At 51.2% G+C, this 24859-nt stretch overlaps 1 protein-coding gene and 1 pseudogene across 1 annotated transcript; both read left to right on the top strand.

Annotated features, from left to right (window-relative positions):
* Positions 1 to 9217: 9217 nt before the first annotated feature.
* Positions 9218 to 12543, top strand: LOC141991863 (interferon-induced protein with tetratricopeptide repeats 5-like). The gene is made up of 2 exons (XM_074960285.1): positions 9218 to 9222; positions 10447 to 12543. Exons 1-2 carry the CDS (start codon positions 9218 to 9220, stop codon positions 11852 to 11854), a joined length of 1413 nt encoding a protein of 470 aa, XP_074816386.1. The 3' UTR covers positions 11855 to 12543.
* On the top strand, positions 12006 to 24228 carry LOC141991805 (interferon-induced protein with tetratricopeptide repeats 2-like; annotated as a pseudogene).
* Positions 24229 to 24859: the final 631 nt, after the last annotated feature.

The following is a 24859-nucleotide window of genomic DNA, read 5'->3' as shown; positions in this document are numbered from 1 at the left end:
GGTCCCTCACCAAAGGCTCTTAAGCAAAGTAACCTGTCATGGGATAAGAGGGAAGGTCCTCTCACAAAGAGATCTCACAAAACTGGGTGACTGGGCAACAAAATGGCAGATGAAATTCAATGTTGATAAATGAAAAGTAATGCACATTGGAAAACATAATCCCAACTATACATAGAAAATGATGGGGTCTAAATTAGCTGTTACCATTCAAGAAAGATCTTGGAGTCATTGTGGAGAGTTCTCTGAAAACATCCACTCAGTGTGCAGCGACAGTCAAAAAAAGCGAACAGAATGTTGGGAATCGTTAGGAGAAGGATAGATAAGAAGACACAAAATACTTTATTGCCTCTCTTTAAATCCATGGTATGCCCACATCTTGAATACTGCATGCAGATGTGGTTCCCCCATCTCAAAAAAGATATATTGGAATTGGAAAAGTTTCAGAAAAGGGCAACAAAAATGACTAGGGGTATGGAACGGCTTCCATATGGGGAGGGATTAATAAGACTGGGACTTTTCAGCTTGGAAAAGAGATGACTAAGAGGGGAAATGATAGAGGTCTATAAAATCATGACTAGTGTGGAGAAAGTAAATAAGGAAGTGTTATTTACTCCGTCTCATAACCCAAGAACTAGGGGTCGCCAAATGAAATGAATAGGCAGCAGGTTTAAAACAAACAAAAGGAAATATTTCTTCACCCAACGTACAGTCAACCTGTGAATCTCTTTGTTGTCAACGCCAAGACTATAACAGGGTTCAAAAAAGAACTAGAGAAGTTCCTGGAGGATAGGACCATCAGTGGCTATTAGCCAGGATGGGCAGGGATGGTGTCCCTAGCCTCTGTTTGCCAGAAACTGGGAATGGGCGACAGGGGATGGATCACTTGATGATGACCTGTTCTGCTCATTCCCTCTGAAGCACCTGGCGGTGGCCGCTGTCAGAAGACGGGAGACTGGGCTAGATGGACCATTGGTCTGACTGAGTATGGCCGTTCTTATGTACTTAAGAGCCAAGGCTGACGTTTCAGAAGTGCCAGAGCGGTGTCAGTGAGAAGTAAATGAGAATCAGGCCTTGTGACACTTTACTACGTTTTCAGTCTGTTGCTAAGGGCTTGTCTACACACAAACACGGAGCTGCTTTCGCTCCATTGGTACAGCCCTCCAGGGTGGCTGCCACTGTTAGGCCAGTTCTCCCCGCCGTGGTTGAGGTCACCTGTGCTGGACGCTTACCAGGCTGCTGGGACTGGCTCCCAGAACTGGATGGGTGTATTTCTGATATCCCTCGGCAGAGGTGCCGACTTCCTGAGTTCCCCGGGGGGCGGGCTCAACCCCTTCCCCGCCCCAGGCCCCACGCCCACTCCAGCCCTTCCCCAAGCCACCACGCCTACCCCACCTCTTCCTGCCTCCGCTCCTCCCCCTCACCCCAGCACCTCCTGCATGTGGCTGAACAGCTGATCGCGGCGTGCAGGAGGGGCTGATTGGCAGCACCTGCTAGTGGGTGGGGGGGTGGGGAAAGGAGCTGATCCACAGGGCTGCCAGCAGCTGCTGAGCACCCACGGAGTCGGTGCCGATCTCCCTGGATTCTGGACAGGCCTTAGCACTGCCTGCTTCTTTGACCTCTAGGCTCACTCCCTGGTCCTAGACTCTGGATCTGGCACCCCTTCTTGAAAGTGGGGCCCCATGGCTCATGAGCGCGTGAGACAGGCTGCACCAGGCCTTTGTGGCCCCTACTGGAGGCCCCGTGGTCCTATCACATCCTGCCCCAGGAAAAGAGCAGCAAAGGGCTGCCGAGAGCGGCCCCATGGAAGCAGCCAATCAGAGCCCAGCAGGCTCAGGTGACAGGAGCTGCGGGTGCTAACAGGGCAGTGTCTGGCTGGGACCACAGGGGCACTCACACTCCTCTCTGGCCAGAGCAACTCTGGGGACAACCCGAGTTTCGTTCTAGCCGCATTTGCTGAAGCTGGGAAGAGAGAAGCTCTGAGAATTTTAACCCTGAGCTATGAGGGGGGCAGGGAAGTAGCAGCAACGAATTGCAGTGAGTGGCGCACGGCTGCTGTGCAGAGTGTCCCTGGGTCAGAACCTGGGCTAGTCTTTGGGCCCAGGTTCCCCCACCAGCAAAGTGGTATCCCCAAGAAGGGGACAAATTTCATTTGGAGGCCCAAGCGAAAGGCTGAAATTAAAGGGCTCAGAGCCAGGGCTGAAGACGCTGGTGAGGGCAGATAGTTTTGCTGGACACAGCGTCCCTCATGGAACAACGGAGCCTGTCCCTGTCTGAGGCACATGGGCCTTCATCTCCAGCCTCCTCATCCTTGCAGCCTCATGCACAGGAGCTGGGGTCTTCTCTCAGCAGTGTGCAATGAGGAGGGACATCACTGTAAGGGCAGGAATGGCCCCACTCGCCCTTCCATTGCCCCACTGATTGGTTTTGCCGTCTAGATTTTAAGAACTGGAATGATAAAGACTGTCATATGAAAAACGGCTATGTTTGCAAGTATCGACCCTAGCGAGGAGAGTCGCTCGCCTGCGCCTAAAGGGGGAGCTCAGTGCCTGGGATGCAAAAGAACTGGGCTCCTTGGGCATGATCAGACAAGGTCCCAGACTTTCCGATGCCTTTGCTGCATCAAGAGACAGTCCCCGCCCTCCCTGAGAGACCAGATCTCACTTCCCCAGCTGCAAACTCTCTTCCCCGAAGTGTGTCTGTTCTAGTTACACTCCTGCCCCTTCCCCTCAGTGGCTGCAGCCCACAACAAGAATAAACTCTCCTGAGCATGCAGTTCTGTGTGTGTCTCCTCTGTCCCAATCCTGGCCCTGCATAGAGGCGTCCATCCAGCCCCCTCTGACTGTGTCCTGAACTGCCCAGATCTCAGTGGAGGAGAGGAAGGGGACCCTCAGAGGGAGGCAGGATGGGCCTGGCCTTTTGGATAAGGGACAGGACTTCGTCTCCCTCTAGATATCTGCAATAACCAGAGTTTCTTCTCTCTTCTGGCCCACCCATCTCCTCCTGGTCTTATCTCCACTCAGACACACAAAGCAGGGACGTTTCTAGCAGTTGTGTAAACATCAGGCCCCACCAGAGCTGGAAGCATTTGCCACAGTACTCAGCAGGCTGAGGTCCGTGAATACCACCCCTTGGACCTTTTTCCAACTGGTCAGTGTTGGACAGTGACTGGGTTATGTTACTATTCCTGGGGGAATTCTGCACCACTGTGTGTGCAGAACTGGCTCGAGCCCCCCCACCGCAGTAATCTGGGAAAACTTAACACCGTCCCGGGTGCCTCCAAGAGACAATACGTCCCCACTCACAGGCACTGAGTCTGTGATTTACAAAAGAGAACTGCTATTAAAAGGGAAAGGGAACCCAGCATTAGTTTGGGAAAACATCACAACCACATTCAAACACATGTGATCATAAGCCAAGCCAACCCCACAGCACACTTTTGTTAGGTGGGTTCATTTTCGTATGTTTTGTGACTACAGGAATCCATGTTGGTTTCAAAATGGAATTTTATGCCCACGTGAGCTATAGGTCCATTTTCCCGCTCTTTTATTTCTCCTGGAGTTGTAAACAACTTCCAGTCAGAACTGGTTTTCCTAAGGGGTTTCCCAGAAGGGGCTTCCCGCCTTTTCTAAGGGGTTTCCCAGGCAAGTGTATAAAAAGCTGGCCCGAACATGGCCTCAGGGCTGTCCAACTGAGTGGCAGCCAGGGACGGTCACGGGTCACGGGTCATGGGTCTTACCTGCAGACATCTATCCATCCTAGGGATTTTCCTCCTACAGCTTCCTCACCTCTAAAGAGAAGAGAGGAGAAGAAACAGCACTTACCTTTGTCATCGTCCATCGCTGTGCTCCTGAGCGTACCATTTCTTCTGTTTTCCTGGGGCCCCGAAGGAACATCAAGGGACTCCTTGGAGCTCCTCTCCAAAGCCTTGCCGTTAGCCAGAGGATTGAGGTCCCAAGCACCTGCTGTCGCTTTGATCTGCCAAGACGGATTTTATATCTGTTTTGTAGGGTTGAGTTTGGGGGTAATCACTGTATTGCGCAATTTTGCTCTTTATTCCCCTTCTTATTTGTCCCACTCTTTGTTATAAACCCTTCAATACACTTTATTTGATTTTACCTTTACTGATTGACTCCTCATTATTTAGGGTGGGAGGGGTCCTCTTTGCAGGAGAAGGGATCCTACCAGATGACAGATGCTGGACAGGGAGGCCGAACCTAGGGAGACTGAAAGCATAAGGATCTCTTTTCTTATCACACACACACACTCCTCCTTTGCCTTTCAGTCCTTTCCCCCTTTAACACAGGGCAGTGTCTTTTGCCTCAGTTTCCCAGCTGCTGGTGGGAAAGTCTGAGGAATGAATGCCCCATTAGCAGATCGCTCCCCTCTCCCTCCACTGCACCCCACTCACAGTTGGCCATCCTTGGTCAGCAAAGACCCAGAGCTCAGAGGGGCCTTCATGTGGGTTCCCTCCCACCCCCACCCAGGACGTGCATTGAGCACAACGGACCCTGCTGCCACCCTTCCCTCTGCCACCATCGGTCACCCCGGCGCTGCTGCTGCTTCTCTGCCACCACCCGCCGCTCTCTGCGATGCCACGTTCTCAGGTCCCACCACTGAACCCAGCGCTCGGTGAGTAGCGGGAAACCTCACTGCTCGGGCGCTCTCTTTCCCTGCACCACCGTCCCGCACCAGGTCGATGGCTCGGCCGCTAGAGCTCATCACCAACTCTTGCTGGTGGCCGCTCTGACAATTTTTCCTAAAAGACTTAATTAACTTTAGGAAAAACAAACAAATATGCACATGGACACATCCATGCCATTGTAATTTATCTAAATGTAGGATTTGTATTTTGCAGACTCAAGAATAAAAACAATGTACAGGTGTCTCTATTGTTTACTAGACCCAAATGCAATAGAAACACAAATAAGCTGCTTTGAACGTTCTTATCTTTTTTGTTGTTTCTTTGGCTTTTTTGGTAAAAGGTGGATGTCTGTACGACAATTTGACCCGGACGTTGCTCCTAGTCTTGTGCTCTGGGCAGGAGCGACTCACCGTGCCAGGGAGCTGCCAAACCCTGTAGTTACAGCAACTGTAAACAGCGAGTGCGGCCCTTCAGCAAAGCCCACCCTGGGGAAGGTGGGTTGGGAACTCCCCTGTGGCTGTGGAGTCCCAGGCTCCCCGTGCCCCGGCCAGACAGGAGTGGGAGAGCTGCCCAGGGGAATGCCCTGGGGACCCAATGCCTCAGCTGCCTGCACTGACAAGAGCTGGCTCCAGCACCACGGGTCTCCAGAGACGCTGCCTACACCCTGCTTCACGAGAGCACTTCACTGGAGGGTGACGGCCTGCATCAGGACAGGCTCAGCCCACTTCTGCTGCCCTTTACTCATACAACAAGGTAACAACCTGTCATTCCCCTGCATTCAATAGTAAAGTGATTTGTAACCCACCAGCAGCCAACACTGCTCCCTTTGGCACGGCAGCTCTGTCTGCTGGATATCGAGGCAGAGAAGGTGAGTTCATAGAATCGTAGGACTGGAAGGGACCTCGAGAGGTCATCTAGCCCAGTCCCCTGCACTCAAGGCAGGGCTAGGTATGATCTAGAGTCTAGACCATCCCTGGCAGGCGTTTAACCGGCTCTTAAAAATCCCCAATGATGGAGAGTCCACAACCTCCCTAGCCAATTTATTCCAGTGCTTAACCACCCTGACAGCTAGGAAGTTTATGTCCAACCTAAACCTCCCTGGCTGCAATTTAAGCCCACTGCTTCTTCTCCTGTCCTCAGAGGTTAAGAAAAACAATTTTTCTCCCACCTCCTTGTAACAACCTTTTATGTACTCATGTAAATACAGAAGTCGTTTTCCCCTAGCCCATCACTAGATGTTAGAGGAGATCTCAGTCATTCCCTGCTCACATAGCCACTGGGAGCTGACAACAGGAAGGGATTCAGAGGGTTAACAGCCCATGGGGAACGCGGCTCCCTCCCACCAGCTGGGCACCCCAGTCACTCAACCCTGCACAGAGACCAGGCATGAGGGGCAGTCGCAGCCCTGCTTCTATGCCACCCAACCCCTGCAACCCTCTGCGGGGCCCCACAGAGCCAGGATCAGCCCCAGCACAGCAGTGGGTGGCTGTGTGTGTGGGTGTGTGGGGTTGGGAGGGGAATATGTTCACAGGGGCATGCATGTGAGTCGTGCAAGTGTTCGCAGGAGGAGGGTGTGGGGAGTGGGATGTTCAGAGGGGAAGGGTGGGTGACGTCTCTCCTGCTGTCCCCGCTCCCTGTCCTGGGCACCTGCCAGCTCTTTGCACAGAGATCAGGAAGCTGAAACCCAGAGAAATGAAACCTAAAGGGAGCGTGAGGAATCAGAAAGAGCTGGGCCAGGAAACACAGCAGGCTATGGTGAGGCCCCACCCCCGGCCAGCCTGCCTCACTCTGGGGAGAATGCATTCGGCTGGCAAGGCCTCAGGCTGCTCTGAGAGCCTCGGATGACCGGGGCTGGGGAGCACACGGGACATGATGGGATTTGTGCCTTTAAGGAGCCCTTTATGCATCTCCAGCAAGGGGCTCTCAGCTGGGAGCTGGTCAGGGCCCGTTAACCCTCGCAAGCCCAGGCCTCAGGCACCGACACCCCCCAACAAAAAGCAACTGCGGCTTTGCATCCCCTTTAAATAAATTGCTCTAGATGTGGCCCTAGGGTGCTGGCTGTTCCCCCCTCACCCCTCAATGATGGGACAGTCCCCCCTACCGATCGAGGGCAGAGAACCAGGCAAACGATTCCCTGAGTTTGTTGAAATCGGCTTTTTAAATGTATTGTCTTTATGCTGCTGCTCCCCCTGCTTCCTTCCCCTAGGATCACAAACTCTTTATCGCTGTGTAGTCACTTTCACCCAAGTTGCCTTCCACCTTCAGGTTCACAGCCAGCTCCTCCATATTAGTGAGAAGGAAATGGCAACTAGCCACCGGCCTTCCCCCCTTTACATCCTCCACCTTCTGAAACAAAACAAAATGTATATTTAAAAAACCCTACGGAAAGACGCTTCTCCCTCTGGGAGAGGAGAAACCAAACATGTGACAGGTGTGAGTCACAGTACTTAATGCACAGCTGGAAAGCGCTCAGACACTGCAATGAGGAGCAGAGAGTAAGAACCCATGTAGGACTGAACAGAAGACACCCCCACACTGTCCCCACAGCGCAGTGAACCAGGCAGGGGCCCACGGAGATAGAACGCGATCGTGTCATTGAAGAGCGCACCAGCATGCGGCACTACAAAGGGAAGAGATGAGGCTGCACAGGGAACCTGGGTAACGATGCAGCCTCTGGCGAGACACAGCTGAGAGTATCAGTTCAGGACAAATTCCTTAGAGCAGGGCAGTTACAGCCCACGGTTGGGTTTCCTTTACTATTAAGGCACACCAAACCAGCCAAACAGATCACTTCGGTCTCACCCCACTGGCTAACCATAAGTCACACAAGCAATTCCCTTAGACACTCCACTTCCCCAGTATCACCACCAGGACCAAGCCCCACACCCAGGTCAATATACAAGTCAGATCTTACCCACAAATCACACTGTTGCCAATCCTTTAGAATCTAAAAGTTTACTCATTGAAAGAAAGAAAGAAATATAGATGAGAGCTAAAATTGGTTAAATGGAATCAATGATATACAGTGATGGCAAAGTTCTTGGTTCAGGCATGTCACAGTGATGGAATAAATGGCAGGTTCAAATCAAGTCTCTGGAGAACGTCCCCAGCTGGGATGGGTCATTCAGTCCTTTGTTCAGAGCTTCAGTGTCGCAAAGTCTCTCCAAAGGTAAGAAACAGGATTGAAGATAAAATGGAGGGATTTCCAGGGCCTTTTATATCCTCTGCCGTGTGGAAGGACACCCCTTTGTTCTTACTGTGGAAAATCACAGCAGCAAGATGGCGTTTGGAGTCACATGGGCAAGCCACATGTCCCTGCATGACTCAATTCTTTTACAGGGAGAGCAGCCATTGCTCACATGCTACCTTGAACATTCCCAGGAAGACTTCTCATGTGAATTGGAGTCTCCCAAGGTCCACTGTCCGTTAAGTGTTTCTTGACTGGGCACTTACTGAGAATAGTCCCTTCTCAAGAAGCTGACCAAATGCTTCCCTGAGGCTACTTTGAATCAAGCACATTGAGATACAAGTACATAGCCAATGTTCATCACTTCAGCCACAACAATGATGCGCCCAGACAGACAGCATAATCCTACCCAGCCAATCCTAACCTCTCCATAGACACCTCACACGACAACCTCTGTACCATATTTGCTGCAAATATATAACAGTGGTTGCAACAATGATCTATACGGTCACAACCTGACTATTATTTCCTCACTTTAGAGGGTTTAATTTCTATGTGGGGGAGGCATTTTCAAAAGTGCCGAAGTGACTGAGGAGCATGGCTCACGCTGGCAGCCAGTGGGGCCTGGGTGTCTAAACCGGGGGGAGGGGGACCCCCCTTTGGAAAATCGCACCCTGCGCGGATAAAGCTGGGGGAGGGTTCGGGGAGAGGAGGAGACCTGGGGGAGCAGGTACAAAGCTCTCACCTTTGGCTAATTGCCCTGCCTCCGTCATCGCCCTCTGCTCCTCGCTGCTCTGTGCCCAGGCAGGGCCCTGGAAGTGCATGAGGGCGATACGAACACCCCTCGGTGGTGGGGAAGGGCTGGCCGGGGCCGGGACACGGGCAACCGGTTCGGGGCAGGGGGCTGTGGAGCTGGTTGGGGGCGTAGCGGGGAGCGCGCCGCGGCGTGGTGATGGTGAGTGACCCCGTCTGTGTGCTGGGAAGCCCAGGCCAGGATTGTACGTGTGCAAGCGCGTGTGTGCGCACACACACACACACACACACACACCCCATAACTAGCCCCATGTCACCCATGGAGCTGCAGGTGGCGACTCGGGCTGAGCGGACGCTGAAGATGACAAGGGGAAGTGAAAGTTAAGTTTCAGTTTCCTTTTCTCCTGCTCACTCTCGCTTCCTGGGGAAAGGCAGCTCCCCAGCCAAACCAGCGAGATCCCCAGCGAGCAACCCGCCCTGCGTATGAAGGGCAGCATCGCCCGGGCGGCCACAGTCCGTCCTGCCCGGGCAGAACTCGGGTCTCTCCCAGAACCGGGCACTTCCACACCGTGGGAAGAAACCCGGGGCAGTGAAAGGAGCCGTCACCTCCCCTGCCTGGGACTCAGCGGATCGCAATGAGGTAGGAGCATTGGGGTCGCTGGGCGGGGGGGACATTTCCAGCGAGGGCTAAAGTCAGACAGCTTGCCACCCCCCTCTGCGCATTTCTGGGCTGTAAATCTCCGGCTTTTAAATCTCTGGGGCGCGGTCACTCTGGGGTGATTCTGCGTCCTGTTGACTCTCCAGGCTGGTGCCTCTCAGGGCTAGTGCAGGTCACTGTTGACACCTCCCCTGCGAGCTCCCCTCGCTGTACCTTCACGGAGAACTCCCCCTCTGGCCAGCTGTCACTCCGGCTTCGCTCCGCATCAACGGAGGAGCCGGTAAGAGAGTGCCCCCCCCAGCCTTGTGCCCCCTCTCCGTTGTGTTTCAGAGGAGCAGCCCTGTTAGTCTGTATTCACAAAGAGAAAAGGAGGACTTGTGGCACCTTAGAGATGAACCAATTTGTTTGAGCATAAGCTTTCCTGAGCTACAGCTCACTTCATCGGATGCATTCTCTAGCCCACGAAAGCTTATGCTCAAATAAATTGGTTCGTCTCTAAGGTGCCACAAGTCCTCCTTCTCTCTGTTGTAGTTTCTAACATCCACGTGGCTGTTACCAGACTATTCACTGGCCTTGTAACTCCTGCTCCCCTCCGCGCCCCTCTGCAAAACCTGGCTGCGGGTGCGTGTGGGGCGGGGGGGAGAGATTAACTCTGATCCCTGGGGAGCTGGAGCCAAGGGGCAGCTGGGGGGCGGGACGGGACCAGCCCAGGAGATGCAGAGAGAAAAGGCAGCAGCAGCAGGAGCCCGGAGCTACAGCGCGGGGGAGGCTGCTGGGAGGGGAACCAGCTGCACGTAGCCCCACTGCCCCCCCAGCACCACCCTGAGCGCAGGGCACCGGCACCAGACCAGAGCGCAGGGACAGCTGGGGGGTGGGGGGGGCTGTGTCTCTAGCAAGGCGGGGGGGGTGGTCCTGTGAGTCTAACAAGGCGGGGGGGGGGAAGGTTGTTCTATTGTTCAGTGTGGTGCTTGTTCCAGGGTGACCATATTTCAGGTTCCCAAAAAGAGGACACTGCCGAGTGGGGAGGGGGAGGGAATGTGGGGGTGGGGGTACAATTGGTGGGTGCTGAAGGGGATACCTGCAGCAGGGGTACTCACTGGAGGTGGGGGGCAGTGTCGCTCCCTGTCATGGTGGTGGGGATGATTGCAGCATGTAGTGGAAATTCATTCAGCCCAGATGGAGTCTCATTTTCCCCTCTCTTTGCAGCACCCTGCGTCTGAAGGAGAAGCTGCAGGCCCTCCAGTGCCACTTCACCTGGAACTTTGAAATCAGAGACCAGGTAGATGCAGTTCACCTCCTCCAAACTCTGGCTCTCAGGATTGCCCACACTCACTACCAGAACCAGCCCACGCTCCTTGCCATGCAGGCTTATCTCTGCCACCTGCAAGGGCAATATGAAGACGCTCTGCAAAGCCTTAGAGAAGCCGAAGAGATTCTGCAAAGAGATCACCCAGATAACTTCCCCCGGCAGGTCCTGGTCATTTATGGAAACTACGCCTGGATCTATTATCACTTGGCCCACTATGATTTGGTTGAGCTTTACCTGGACAAGGTTAGAGAGATCTGCCGCTCCCTGAAGAGCCGCTCTCCACATGCAGCTCAGATCCCTGAGATACATGCACAGAAAGGCTGGTCTCTCCTGGCAGCAGGCTTCCGCAATGGCACTGAAGCCACAAAGTGTTTCCAAATTGCATTAAGAGAAGACGAAGCAAATGGGGAATTTCTTGCTGGGTTGGCAATTGCGGTCTTTGCATCGTGGACTCACTCACACAAGCCTGTACTTCGGGAAGCAGCCAAAAAGAAGTTGGTTGCCATTCTCCATGAACAGCAGCAAAACTATGAAGCTAAGGTGTATTTAGCCAAGATCCTTAAGAAGTGTGATAGACAGCAAGCCAAAGCCCTCTTAGAAGATGTTGTTCAGAATAGCCTGGACCCTGAGGTCCTGAGACATGCAGCCAAGTTCTTTCAACCAGAATTCATAGAAAAAGCAATCTCTGTTCTAGAGCAAGCAATCTCTCTGAACCCCAATTATCATCTCCTTCACTATGACCTTGGCGTCTGCTACAAGAAACAACTGGAGCAGGCCAAGTCAGGCAGAAGAGAAGAAATATTGGCAGCAGCTATTGAGGCCTTCAAAAAGGCTGTGCAGAAAGATCCAGCCTCTGTGTTTTCAAGGCTGGCTTTAGCTGAAATGTATGGAGAAAACACACCTCACTACCAAGAAGAGATTTATCTCAATCTCCTGAGTGAAATGCCCAGCCTCAGCAAGAAGTGTCAGCAGGCAGTCTACCTTCACTGGGGGGATTTCCTCTTCTACAAGCAGAAGTCAGTGTGGGAGGCAGCTAAGATGTACAAAGCAGGTTTTGCCATTCCAGACAACTACCTGGAGAGGCAACAACTGAAAAGCAGGTTGGAAGAGGTGTCAGGAGAATTCCAGCAGAGCTTCCAAACCACAGAGGCTGAGGCCATACATTACTTCATTCAAGAGAATGAAAGTCCGTGGTACATGGGGAGATCCACTGGTGGCAACAACAGAGCAGGAGACTGGAGAAGGAGAGAAAATGCAGGATCCTTTCCCTTCCCTTCCGTGGACACACCACGACCTCTTTCTTAAGTGAGTCACTTTCCCCACCTGTGTAACAGTGATATTCGTGATGCAAATGATTCTGGGTTCCCTGAATTGTTCAGACCACAGCACATCTTGCTGCTGTTTCTTATAATTATTATTAGCTACCTTTCTTCTGATAGCACCTAGAAGCCCAGACATGGACCAGGACCCCATTGCGTCTGGCCCCAAAGAGTCTACCGTCTGCAACGAGAGACAACAGGAGGGAACCGGCAGACAGACGGAGGAGCACAAAGAGACAATACTGGTCAGCAAAATGACAGTGGTCTCAGCCCACCAGCCGTTGTCAAGTGTTTTGTAAGTATCACCGCAGAGGACAGTTTAGCTTCTGACACTGAGCAGCTGTTTCTACTCAGAGGGGACAGTGCGACCATCCTTGTCTCTAAGCAAACCTACCTTCCAGCTCTGCTGCCTTCTAACGTCCACGCAGCAAATAAGAATGGAGTTTCTTCTAACAGCGTTGAGTTTTTGTATTTGCATGGCTGAGTGCCTGTAGTGTGTCTATATCATGAGTCCCATCTTTGCTTTCAGCACCTCTCACTGACAATGACTCACATTGACATGGCACCTTCATCCCCAGCTTGTCACTGATCTGCTATGGTTTTATTTCATTTACAATAAAAGTAACTGAGAAAACAGAAATCAGTCAATTACACCATCTTGGAACATTCCTTTCCGTGCCCTTAGATTGCATCAGGGTGAGCAGCACACACAGGACCCCACGGGCGCTTCGAACTCACAGTAAACCACCGTGACAGTCACTAATAGAGCTGGAGCCAAGGCTGGAGTTTCAGAAGCTCGCTTGGTGGAAATGAGTGTCCAGATTTACCAAAGAGCTCAGCACACAGCAGCTCCCATTGTTCTCAGCTGGGGTCCAAGACCCCTGCAGTATTCTCAGGGGGGTGGGGGGTGGGCGGTGGAATCCTCTATTGTTCTCAATGGGGTAGGGTGAGGAAGATTCTCCATGGTTTTCAGTAGACACTGCTAGCCCTTTGGAAAAGCAGCCATAGACGCTTAGACAGCTAAGGGGGTACCTTTGAGGTCTGCTGGGCACTCAAGGGATTACCATAAAGGACCCTAAACTCTCAGGTGGGTGAGGTGGACAAAGGGGTGGGGCAGGGGTAAAGGCTCCTTACCTGGCACGTTCAAAAGCCCTCCCAGGGGTCCTGTGTGCTCCAACCCCTCAGGCACAGCGACCCCATCAGGTGCAGGTGAACACGCTCACCCCAGCACTGCCAGCTGGCCAGGCGCGTCCAAACACCACGGGCCCCTTTGCGCTGCGATGAAGGGATAAGCAGACAGCCAGGGCAGGCTGGGTGTGAGTGAGTGAGAGGGGGGTTGGAACTGGCAGGTTTGCCCTGTCGGGGGATGCTGGAGGGGACGGGGCGTAGATCCACGGGGAGCTTGGGGAAGGGGCAAAACACAGGAAAGCTCTTATCTGGTTGGGGGCTGCTTTGCACGCAGAGCAGGTGCCCTGCTTCCAGCCGCAATCCCTTTCCACAGCAAACCTGGGCAGTCAGCAGGTACCTGCCCCAGGGCTGTCCGGGGTTGGGGGCCCCTCCCAGCAGCTGTTTGTGGATGGATGTATCACCACTCAGAGCTGGAAAGGAGCCACGTAGACCCAGCTACGGGGGTTCAGGCAGTTTTATGGGGACCAGAGCGACCATTCTGTGGGCACAGTGGAGAGCTGAGATGGCGTGACAGGGTTGGTGCTACTCACCCCTGGGCAGCACCGTCTTCTGGCTCATCTGGGGAATTAGCTCGGATGCCCCTTCCCGTGCTTACTCAGCCCGTCGAGCCCCTTGGTCACGCCCTGGCCTCTCACGCGCTGGGAGCAGCCGCGCTTCCCTCTCCCTGAGCCCCCCCGATCACCTCATGTTAACGTTCTGCCCCGGCCGGGTGTCATCGCAGGCTGCTCCAGACGGCCCCCACCACCCCCAGGGGCTCTCCCTCATGTGTCACCCCAGCACTGACTGGTGGGGGAACCCGGCCCGCCCTCTGCCCCGGATGCCAGTCCAAGGACCTCAACCCAGCAGCTGTGGGGTATTCCTCTCCCAGCCCTTCCTGCTCCTCCCCTGTGTAAACACCCCCAAACCCAGGGTGCTCCGGCTCCAGCGCCCCCCCACCCCACCCCACCCCACCCCACTCCCGGGCTGCTCGGGCTCCAGCGCCTGCCCCCGCTCCAGCATCCTCTCCACCACCACCCCCGCTCCAGCTCCCCAGCTCCGGCCCCCTGGCTGCTGCAGCTCTGCCTCCTGCCCAGCTCTGGCGGCTGCTCTCCCCTTAGCTCAGCCCTGCCCTGGCTCAGGGAGCTCCAGCGCACACGGAGGACAGGCCCCCAGGCTCCTGACTCCCTCATTGGCCTGCCCGCCCTGTCAATCAGCCTGACCTAGAGTATTGACCCCTGCCCATTGGCCCCAGGGACTGCCAGTCTCAGGATTCTAATTTCTCCGTGGCCCTTCCCCGCTATTGGCAGAGGGCAGCCAAACAACCCCACTCAGTGTCAGTGCGGGGCCAGCAGCCCCCTTACACCGGGACGGCTTCCTGCTCTCCCCCAGCTGACACACAAGCTGATCCCCTCCATCTCTCTCCCATCCCATCCCTATCCTTTCACCTGCACCACCAGCCTCTTTCCTGTCCCCCGCCCCGCCTCCTACCCCCCCATTCCCTACAAACCTTAAATCTGCCTCCTGCCCCCGAGAGCTTCTCCACCCTCCCTTTACAGGGCTCTGCTGTTCCTGAGACGTAACCATGTCCTGGCTAGCCCCCAACGCAACCCTCATGGAGCGCCAGACATTTTGCCTCTCAGTGTTAGGATGACCACCCGTTCTTTATTTTATAGGACTGTCCCTTATTTCATTGATTCGGCCCTTATGATGACCATCCATAACTTAATTCTCCTGCGGTTTTTTTCCCCCTTTCTTCCATCCAACAAAGGTGGTCACTCTGCTGCACCGGGCTTGGGTCTCACTGAACACAGTCGGAGATGGCTGCCCTCTTCATTACAGGCAACTTCCCTGCCACGTGCAGACAGCCTGTAGGGAAATGGCAGCCATCTTGCTGCCTTCAGCCCCATTGAGAGTAATGGGAGATAGCAGCCAAAATGGCTGCGGAAAACTTCACCCATTGGCAGTGTGGCTGGTGAGGGCAGGGCCTAGAGGGCAATGCGGCCCTGAGCGACCCTCTGTGTCAGGGATGGAGGCTGTGCCAGTCACAGGGGTGGCTCTGCAGGGCTATGGAGAACTGTGTCCATCGGAGCTCCAAGCCCCCTTGTGCCGTGAGAGCCCGGAGGCGGCTCCGCAGGGCCATGGGGAAGCGTATTTATTGTCACACTTGCTGGAGTGGCTCATGAGTGAGAATACCAGCCTCAAGGCAGACTTTTAAGAACCACAGCACAAACCCCAAACTGGCTGGGAGTTCTATACTTCGATTTCACCAACCAAGTGACAAGTTTGAACCCCTCAGGCTCTAGGCAGCTTTACCGTGGGGCCACAGACAGTCCCCTGGGGCATTCCAATCTCTCTTGCAACCCAGGCAAGCTTGCTCTGTGGCACATGGTTGCTTTACACCAAAGATCACAAAATATTCAGGTTAGTCTCACTCACAAAGGACCATTCACTTACACTCAGCTCAATTTGCACCTTAGATCTCACACCAAAGACAACACTTGTAGACATTTCTCTAGTAAACTAGGATTTATTAACCAGGAAAAAGAAATAAGAGCATTATTTACAAAGTTAAAACAAGTAACCATACACACAAAAACGTGTTGCAGTCTTAGGATTCACATGGTGCCAGAGCTGATGAAATATGCCAGCTCGATGTGTCCATTAGGGCTAACCCAGGTTAGTCCTGCGGATCTCTTGCTTGTGTTTAGGAATCTTTGCCCCTGAGAATCTTAACAGGATAAAAGGACCATAATTCCTTCTGCTCCGAGATTTTTATCCCCATCTCCCTAGAGTCTGGACAAGTGCTTCTACATGCTTGATTTAGTTCTAAACGGGAGCACAGGATCCAGCCCAAGAGGTGAATCTAGCTGAACCGCTTTGTGATAGCATCCATAAAATAATTAAATTGAACATATCTGGGGGGAGGGGACCACCAAAGAAGTCCAACACAGGAGCATTTAATTTCAGAAAGGGGAACTACACAAAAATGAGGAAGCTAGTTAAACAGAAATGAAATGTCCAGTCCTAAAACCTATGTATGTAACCTATCATTTAAACCAGCTTCTGTACCAGATGACTAGAGGATAGCTAATGTGACACCAATTTCTAAAAAAGCTCCAGAGGTGATCCTGGCAATTACAGTCCAGTAAGCCTCACTTCACTACCAGGCAAAGTGATTGAAACTATAATGAGGAACAGAATTATCAGACACAGATGAACACAATTTCATAGAATCATAGGACTGGAAGGGACCTCGAGAGGTCTTCTAGTTCAGTGCCCTGCACTCAAGGCAGGACTAAGTATTATCTAGACCATCACTGACAGGGGATTGTCTAACCTACTTTTTGACAGAGATTCCACAACCTCCCTGTGATGGGATGGGATTCGCCACTGTGGCGCCTCCTGCTGGCTGTGATAGGAATTAGCTCTACTCACCAGGGCCCCCTCCTCTGGTGGTGCCTTGTTGCCATCACTTTTGATCCAGGACCCACTGTGACGAAGTGGGACTCTTCTTAATGTTTCCTCTGAATAGTGTGGGGGTGCCTCAGTTTCCCCTATACAGTTCTTGAGTATCTTGGTGGTGGAGTAAGGGTGTATGATCACTGCAGAGCCCTAGAGGGCAGGTGTGTGCAGGGGTCTGGACACAGAGAATGGCCGACACCCTGTTTCCTGGTAACTGATGGCCTGGGCCCTTCCCCCCTGCAAGGTGAGAGCTAAAGGGTTGGAGAACAAAGGAATCAGGTGACCTCCTGGCCCAGGAAAGGGACAAAGCCCAGAGGAGGTGCGGCTGGAGGGAGTTTCAGTTTGGGGCTGGCTGGAGACATGGAGTGAAGTACAGACATGGTTGTCTGGCTCACTGCCCCCCAAAATGGACCCAGCTGAGGGGTCCTGTTCTCTGCACCTACAAGCTCTGTTTTAGACCATGTTCCTGTCGTCTAATAAACCTTCTGTTTTTACTGGCTGGCTGAGAGTCACGTCCGACTGCGAAGTTGGGGGGCAGGACCCTCTGGCTTCCCCAGGACCCCGCCTGGGCAGGCTCGCTGGGGGAAGCGCACGGAGGGGAGAGGATGCTGAATGCTCCGAGGTCAGACCCAGGAAGGTGGAAGCTGTGTGTCCTGAAAAAAGGCGACTGCCCCAGAGTCCTGCCTGGCTTTGTAGGGAGCAGTTCCAGAGCATCGCCCGGGGACTCCGTGACACCCACGCCGCTCCCAGAACTGTAGAGTCCTCTTCAGTGACACTGCCCCCTGGCTTGCCACCCTCTGTGTTCTCCCCCTTCCGGGGGACCCACGGTCTCTGTTCAGCCACTCCTCCAGTGGCAACTTCAGTCCATTGTCCCAGGGCCACTTCCCATGTAGCTGCAGCACCCTTTTCTGCCCATACCTCAGGTTCTCAGCCTGCAGGTTGTAGCAACCAGCCCAGAGCTCTCTCTAGCTCCCCCAGCCCCTGCTTGCAGCACTGCTCTATCCCAGGTGCTGGCACTCCTTCTTCCTGCTCAGAGCCTGGTCTTCTCCCCACAAACTCCATTCAGCTACTGAACTCTGCTATGCCGTGCAGCCCTTCTTATATGCGCCTGCCAGGTCATGATTGTCTGCTTCTCTCAGCCCCTTTCTAATTGGCTGCCTACAGCTCACTCTCCGTAGGGCTGCTTTTAACCCCATTTCTGCCAGTGGCAGGCAGCCACGCCATCACACTCCCTAGGCACTTTATTCCAGTGCATAACCACCCTGACAGTCAGGAAGTTTTTCCTAATGTCCAACCTAAAACACCCTGGCTGCAATTTAAGTCCATTGATTCTTACCCTATCCTCAGAGGTTAACAAGAATAATTTTTCTCCCTCCTCCTTGTAACAATCTTTATAACCGTTTTCAAGTGCATAAATGTCCCCTCCCAGTCTTCTCTTCTCCAGACTAAACCCAGCTTTTTCAATCTTTCCTCATAAGTCATCTTTTATAGACCTTGAATCATTTTTGTTGCTCTCCTCTGGACTTTCTCCAATTTGTCCACATCTTTCCTGAAATGTGGCGCCCAGAGCTGGACGCAATGCTCCAGCTGAAGCTGTATCAGCGTGGAGTAGAGCAGAAAAATTACTTCTTGTGTCTTGCTTACGACGCTCCTGCTAATACATCCTATTTGTTGCGGAAGAGTCAACATGGGTTTTGTCAAGGGAAATCATGCCTCACCAACCTATTACAATTCTTGGAGGAGGTCAACAAATATATGGACAAGGCTGATCCAGGGGAAGTAGTGTACTTGCACTTTCAGAAAGCCTTTGACAAGGTCCCTCACCACAGGCTCATAAGCAAAGGAAGCTGTTATGAGATAAGAAGGAAGGTCCTCTCATGGATCAGTAACCAATTAAAAGACAGGAAACAAAGGGCAGGAATAAATGGTCAGTTTTTAGAATGGAGAGAGGTGAGTAGCGGTGTTCCCCAAGGGTCAGTACTGGGACAGGACTGTTCAACGTTTTCATAAATAATCTGGAAAAGGGGGTAAACAGTGATGTGGCAAAATTTGCGGATGATATAAAATTACTCAAGATAGTTAAGTCCAAAGCAGACTGAGAAGAGTTAAAAGGATCTCACAAAACAGGGTGACTGCGCAACAAAATGGCAGATGAAATTCTATGTTGATAAGTGCAAAGAAATGCACATTGGAAAACATAATCCCAACTACACATACAAAATGCTGGGTTCTAAATTAACTGTTACCACTCAAGAAAGACTTTGGAGTCATTGTGGATACCTCTCTGAAAGTATCTGCTCACTGTGCGATGGCAGTCAAAAAAGGCTGACAGAATGTTAAAAACCATTAGGAAAGGGATAGATCAAATAGAAAATATGATAATACCCCTATATAAATTCATGGCACACCCATATCTTAAATACTGCATGCAGATCTGGTTGCCCCAGCTCAAAAAAGATATACTGCAATAGAGAAGGTAGAGAGAAGGGCAACAAAAATGATTAGGGGTATGAAACAGCTTCCATCTGAGGAGAGATTAAAAAAACTGGGAGTTTTCAGCTTGGAAAAGAGATGGCTAAGGGGGGAATATGATAAAGGTCTATAAAATCTTGACTGGTGTAGAGAAAGTGAATAAGGAAGTGTTATTTAGTCCTTTACATAACACAATAACTAGGGATCACCCAATGAAATTAATAGGCAGCAGGTTTAAAACAAACAAAAGGAAGTATTTCTTTATATAACGTACAGTCAACCTGTGGAACTGGTTGCCAGGGGATGTTGTGAGGCCAAAACAATAGTAGGGTTCAAAAAAGAACTAGGTAAGTTCATGGAGGACAGGTCCATCAAGGGCTATTGACAGGATGGGCAGGGATGCAACACCAAGCTCTAAGTGTAACTTGCCTCCGATTGCCAGAAGCTGGGAATGGGCAGCAGGGGATGGATCACTTGATGATTCCCTGTTCTGTCCATTCCCTCTGGGGCACCTGGCATTGGCCACTGTCAGAAGACAGGACACTGGGCTAGATGGACCTTTGGTCTGACCCAATAGGGCCACTCTTATGTAACCTCTTCATGAGGTCCCAGGAGGTTGGGATGGATGTCATGGTTGACAGTATGAAAAGCAGCACAGAGGTCAGAAAGGATGGAGAATGAGAGTTAGGTGAGAGGACATCATTTAACTCCCAAGGGGTGGCAGGTTCTGTCCCGTGCTGGGTTGTAGAGCAATGGCTGCTGTGCAATTTTACATTTTAACTGAAAAACATAGTGTCATCAGTTTTTGTTCTGAGTTCAAGAAAAGGAAGGAATCAGAAAGTCTCATAGAAATAACTCTCAGGTGTGTTTATGCCTTCAATTCTTAGGGTTTCAGCTGTATCCAGGCCAATTCCAGAACAAAGAACAGACATTGCATCCACAGAGTCCATAAGAACGGCCACAGTGGGTCAGACCAAAGGTCAATCTAGCCCATTGTCCTGTCTTCCAACAGTGGCCAACGGCAGGTGCCCCAGAGGGAATGAACAGAACAGAGAATCCTCAGGTGATCCATCCCCTGTCACCCATTCCCAGCTTCTGGCAAACAGAGGCAGGGACACCATCCCTGCCCATCCTGGCTAATAGTCATTGATGGACCTGTCCTCCATGAATGTCTCTAGTTCTTTATTGGCCTTCACAACAAAGAGTTCCACAGGTTGACTGTGCATCGTGGGAAGAAATACTTCCATTTCTTTCTTTGAAACCTGCTGCCTATTCATTTCATTTGGTGACCGATAGTTCTTGGGTTATGAGGAGTAAATAACACTTCCTTATTTACTTTCTCCACACCAGTCATGACTGTATAGACCTCAATCATATCCCCCCTTAGTCGTCTCTTTTCCAAGATGAGCAATCCCAGTCTTATTAATCTCTCCTAACATGGAAGCCGTTCCATACCCCTAATCATTTTTGTTGCCCTTTTCTAAACCTTTTCCCATTCCAATATATCTGTTTTGAGATGGGGCAACCACATCTGCATGCAGGATGCACAGCAGGGGGAGGGGTGTAACAGGCCTCCATTGTCTCAATTAAATGGCCAGAGACAAAATATTTACATTCTGCCGACCCTCAGCATCTCCCCATTACATTTCTCTCCTGCCTGCTGACTAGAGTGGGCCCCGTTCCCATTGATACTAAGGTTATGGCTACAGTGCAGTCGCAGGTGTGTCTAGCTCAGGTAGGCATCCCCATGCGAGCTTTAATCTAGCTAGTGGGACTAAACCGAGCAGTGAAGCCGCAGTGGCGCAGACCCGGATGTGGCCTAGAAACACAAGTATGTACCTGGGGGCCAGATGGGCTTGCAGGTCCTGCACCGCCAAGTGTCACTGCTGTTTTTAGCTGTGATATCTAGGTTACAGCTAGTGCGGGTAGGGCAGCCCATGCTACGGTCCCACCTCTCACTGCAGGGTAGACACACCCTGCGGCCATTTCACAGCACCCTGGCCGTGCAAAGGGGCCTTTCCATTTACACTCGCTTTACGCTGCCAGCGTGCTGGGAACTAGCCTTTGTGTAAATGAGAGTCAGGCCCTTCCTGTCTCCTTGGATAAATGGCCCCCAGTGAAGTCAGTGCGAGACTCTCTCTCCACACACACATATACATATCCCAGGACATAAATGACCCCAGTGGGCAGCCAGATGATTTCCAATGTTTGAGGGGGTTTAAGCGCTCCCTGAAGATTCAGTTTTCTAGATATCAGCTCCTTAAAAGTTACATTTCTATTAAGGTTAACCCCCATACCTTACATTATTGGTCCAGACTGCATTTGCAACCTTAGCTCCACATTCACCAAGTTCTTACATGGCAAATCCCTTTGTTTTGTGGGCTCTGTTTTGTGACATCATGATGTACATTTTGGCTTGGAATAACACGCATCAAATATTCCAGTTAATAGCTAGCTTCGGCCCTAAAGGTGAACTGCACAACAAAATAATCACTTCTAAATACTCTCACTTAGCAGCTCTGGTGCTGGAGGAGCATTCAAACAGGTAAACACATTTTGAACAAACGTTGTACATTGTTATTTCCCCCTGTCATAAATATAAAGGGAAGGGTAAACCCCTTTAAAATCCCTCCTGGCCAGAGGAAAACTCCTCTCACCTGTAAAGGGTTAAGAAGCTAAAGGTAACCTCGCTGGCACCTGACCAAAATGACCAATGAGGAGACAAGATACTTTCAAAAGCTGGGAGGAGGGAGAGAAGCAAAGGGTCTCTGTCTGTCTATATGCTGCTTTTGCCAGGGATAGACCAGGAATGGAGTCTTAGAACTTTTAGTAAGTAATCTAGCTAGGTATGTGTTAGATTATGATTTCTTTAAATGGCTGAGAAAAGAATTGTGCTGAATAGAATAACTATTTCTGTCTGTGTATCTTTTTTGTAACTTAAGGTTTTGCCTAGACGGATTCTCTATCTTTTGAATCTAATTACCCTGTAAAGTATCTACCATCCTGATTTTACAGAGGGGATTTCTTTACTTCTATTTACTCCTATTTCTATTAAAAGTCTTCTTGTAAGAAAACTGAATGCTTTTTCATTGTTCTCAGATCCAAGGGTTTGGGTCTGTGGTCACCTAATTTCCAACATTTCCCAGGAAAGGGGGGGGTGCAAGTGTTGGGAGGATTGTTCATTGTTCTTAAGATCCAATGGTCTGGGTCTGTAGTCACCTAGGCAAATTGTTGAGGCTTTTTACTAAACCTTGTCCAGGAAGTGGGGTGCAAGGTTTTGGGAAGTATTTTGGGGGGAAAGACGTTTCCAAACAGCTCTTCCCCAGTAACCAGTATTTGTTTGGTGGTGGTAGCGGCCAATCCAAGGCAAATGGTGGAATATTTTGGACCTTGGGGAAGTTTTTGACCTAAGCTGGTAAAGATAAGCTTAGGAGGTTTTCATGCAGGTCCCCACATCTGTACCCTAGCGTTCAGAGGGGGGGAGGAACCTTGACACCCCCTGAGAAATTCTCCTGACGTTACCAAGTGGGGAGCTTTCTGTGACATAACAAATACCACAGGCTGCATCTATTGCAATGAGTCATGGGGTTTGGCAGTGTTGCTTTCTAGGACACAGGAAGTACTAAGAGGATTTCACAAAGATTAGATTCAACCCATTCATACTGGTCCCATGCATGGGAGAGTGAGGACGTCAGACACTGAAATCCAGGCTTAGTTCTTTGTTGCCACTTAGCAATTTGCTTTTAACCGGAAAGAAGCCCTGTCACTCTGTAATCACTGCCCCAGGATTGTAGCATATAGTGGAAATTCATTCAGCCCAAATGGAGTCTCATTTTTCCCTCTCTTTGCAGCACCCTGCGTCTGAAGGAGAAGCTGCAGGCCCTCCAGTGCCACTTCACCTGGAACTCTGAAATCAGAGACCAGGTAGATGCAGTTCACCTCCTCCAAACTCTGGCTCTCAGGATTGCCCACACTCACTACCAGAACCAGCCCACGCTCCTTGCCATGCAGGCTTATCTCTGCCACCTGCAGGGGCAATATGAAGATGCTCTGCAAAGCCTTAGAGAAGCCGAAAAGATTCTGCAAAGAGATCACCCAGATAACTTCCCCCGGCAGGTCCTGGTCATTTACGGAAACTACGCCTGGACCTATTATCACTTGGCCCACTATGATTTGGTTGAACTTTACCTGGACAAGGTTAGAAAGATCTGCAGCTTCCTGAAGAGCCGCTCTCCACATGCAGCTCAGATCCCTGAGATACATGCACAGAAAGGCTGGTCTCTCCTGGCAGCAGGCTTCCGCAATGGCAAAGAAGCCACAGAGTGTTTCCAAATGGCATTAGGAGAAGACGAAGCGAATGGGGAATTTCTTGCTGGGTTGGCAATCGCAGCCTTTGCATCATGGGATCACTCATACAATTCTACGTCTTGGAATGAAGCCAGAGAGAAGTTGGAAGACATTATCCCTGAACAGCCGCAAAACTATGAAGCTAAGGTGTATTTAGCCGAGATCCTTAAGGAATCGGATAGACAGCAAGCAGAAGCCCTCTTAGAAGATGTTGTTCAGAACAGCCTGGACCCTGAGGTCCTGAGACGTGCAGCCAAGTTCTTTGAACGGGAATTCGTAGAAAAAAAAATTTCTATTCTAGAGCGAGCAATCTCTCTGAACCCCAATTACCATCTCCTTCACTATGACCTTGGCGTCTGCTACAAGATGCAGTTGTGGGGAGCCAAATCCAGCAGAAGAGAAGAAATATTGGCAGCAGCTATTGAGGCCTTCAAAAAGGCTGTGCAGAAAGATCCAGCCTCTGTGTTTTCAAGGCTGGCTTTAGCTGAAATGTATGGAGAAAACACACCTCACTACCGAGAAGAGATTTATCTCAATCTCGTGAGTGCAATGCCCAGCCTCAGCAAGAAGTGTCAGCAGGCAGTCTGCCTTCACTGGGGAAATTTCCTCTTCTACAAGAAGAACAGTGTGCAGAAGGCAGCTGAGATGTAAAAAGCAGGTTTTGCCATTCCAGACAACTACCCGGAGAGGCAACAACTGAAAAGGAAGTTGGAAAAGGTGGCAGAAATATTCCAGCAGAACTCCCAGACCACTGAGGCTGAGGCCATACGTGACTTCATTCACGAGACTGAAAGTCATTCTCTTGAATAAAGGAGGAAGTCCACTCGTGGCAACAACAGAGCAGGAGACTGGAGATGTGGAGAAAATGGGGGATCCTTTCCCTTCCCTGGACACACCAAGACCTCCTTCTGAAGTGAGTCACTTTCCCCACCTGTGTAACAATGACATTCGTGTTGCAAATGATTCAGACTATGGCACATGCTGCTGCTGCTGCTGCTAATTATTATTAGGTACCTGTCTTGTGGTCACGTCTAGGAGCCCAGACATGGACCAGGACCCCATTGTGTCTGGCCCCAAAGAGTCTACAGTCTGCAACAAGGGACAACAGGAGCAAACCAGCAGACGGACAGGGGAGCACAGGGAGACAATACTGGTCAGCAAAATGGACAGTGGCCTCAGCCCACCAGCTACCCAGCCATTGTCAAGTGTCTTGTAAGTATCACCGCAGAGGACAGTTTAGCTTCTGATACTGAGCAGCTGTTTCTACTCAGAGGGGACGGTGCGACCATCCTTGTCTCTACGCAAACCTATCCTCCAGCTCTGCGGCCTTCCAACATCCACGCAGCAAATAGGTGTGGAGTTTCTTCTAACAGCGTTGAGTTTTTGCATTAGCATAGATAAGTGCCTGTAATGGGAATAATTATATAGACACATCTTTGCTTTCCGCACCTCACCCTGACCATGACTCACATTTACATGGCACCAGTTTCCCCAGCTTGTCATGGATCTGATTTATTGTAAATGAAGTAAAAACATAAGTTAC

The sequence above is a fragment of the Natator depressus genome, chromosome 1 (genome assembly GCF_965152275.1).
Source record: "Natator depressus isolate rNatDep1 chromosome 1, rNatDep2.hap1, whole genome shotgun sequence".
In the NCBI taxonomy this organism is placed as follows: domain Eukaryota; kingdom Metazoa; phylum Chordata; order Testudines; family Cheloniidae; genus Natator; species Natator depressus.
The sequence above is the reverse complement of the archived record's forward strand: the minus strand, read 5'-3'. Positions and strand labels throughout refer to the sequence as shown.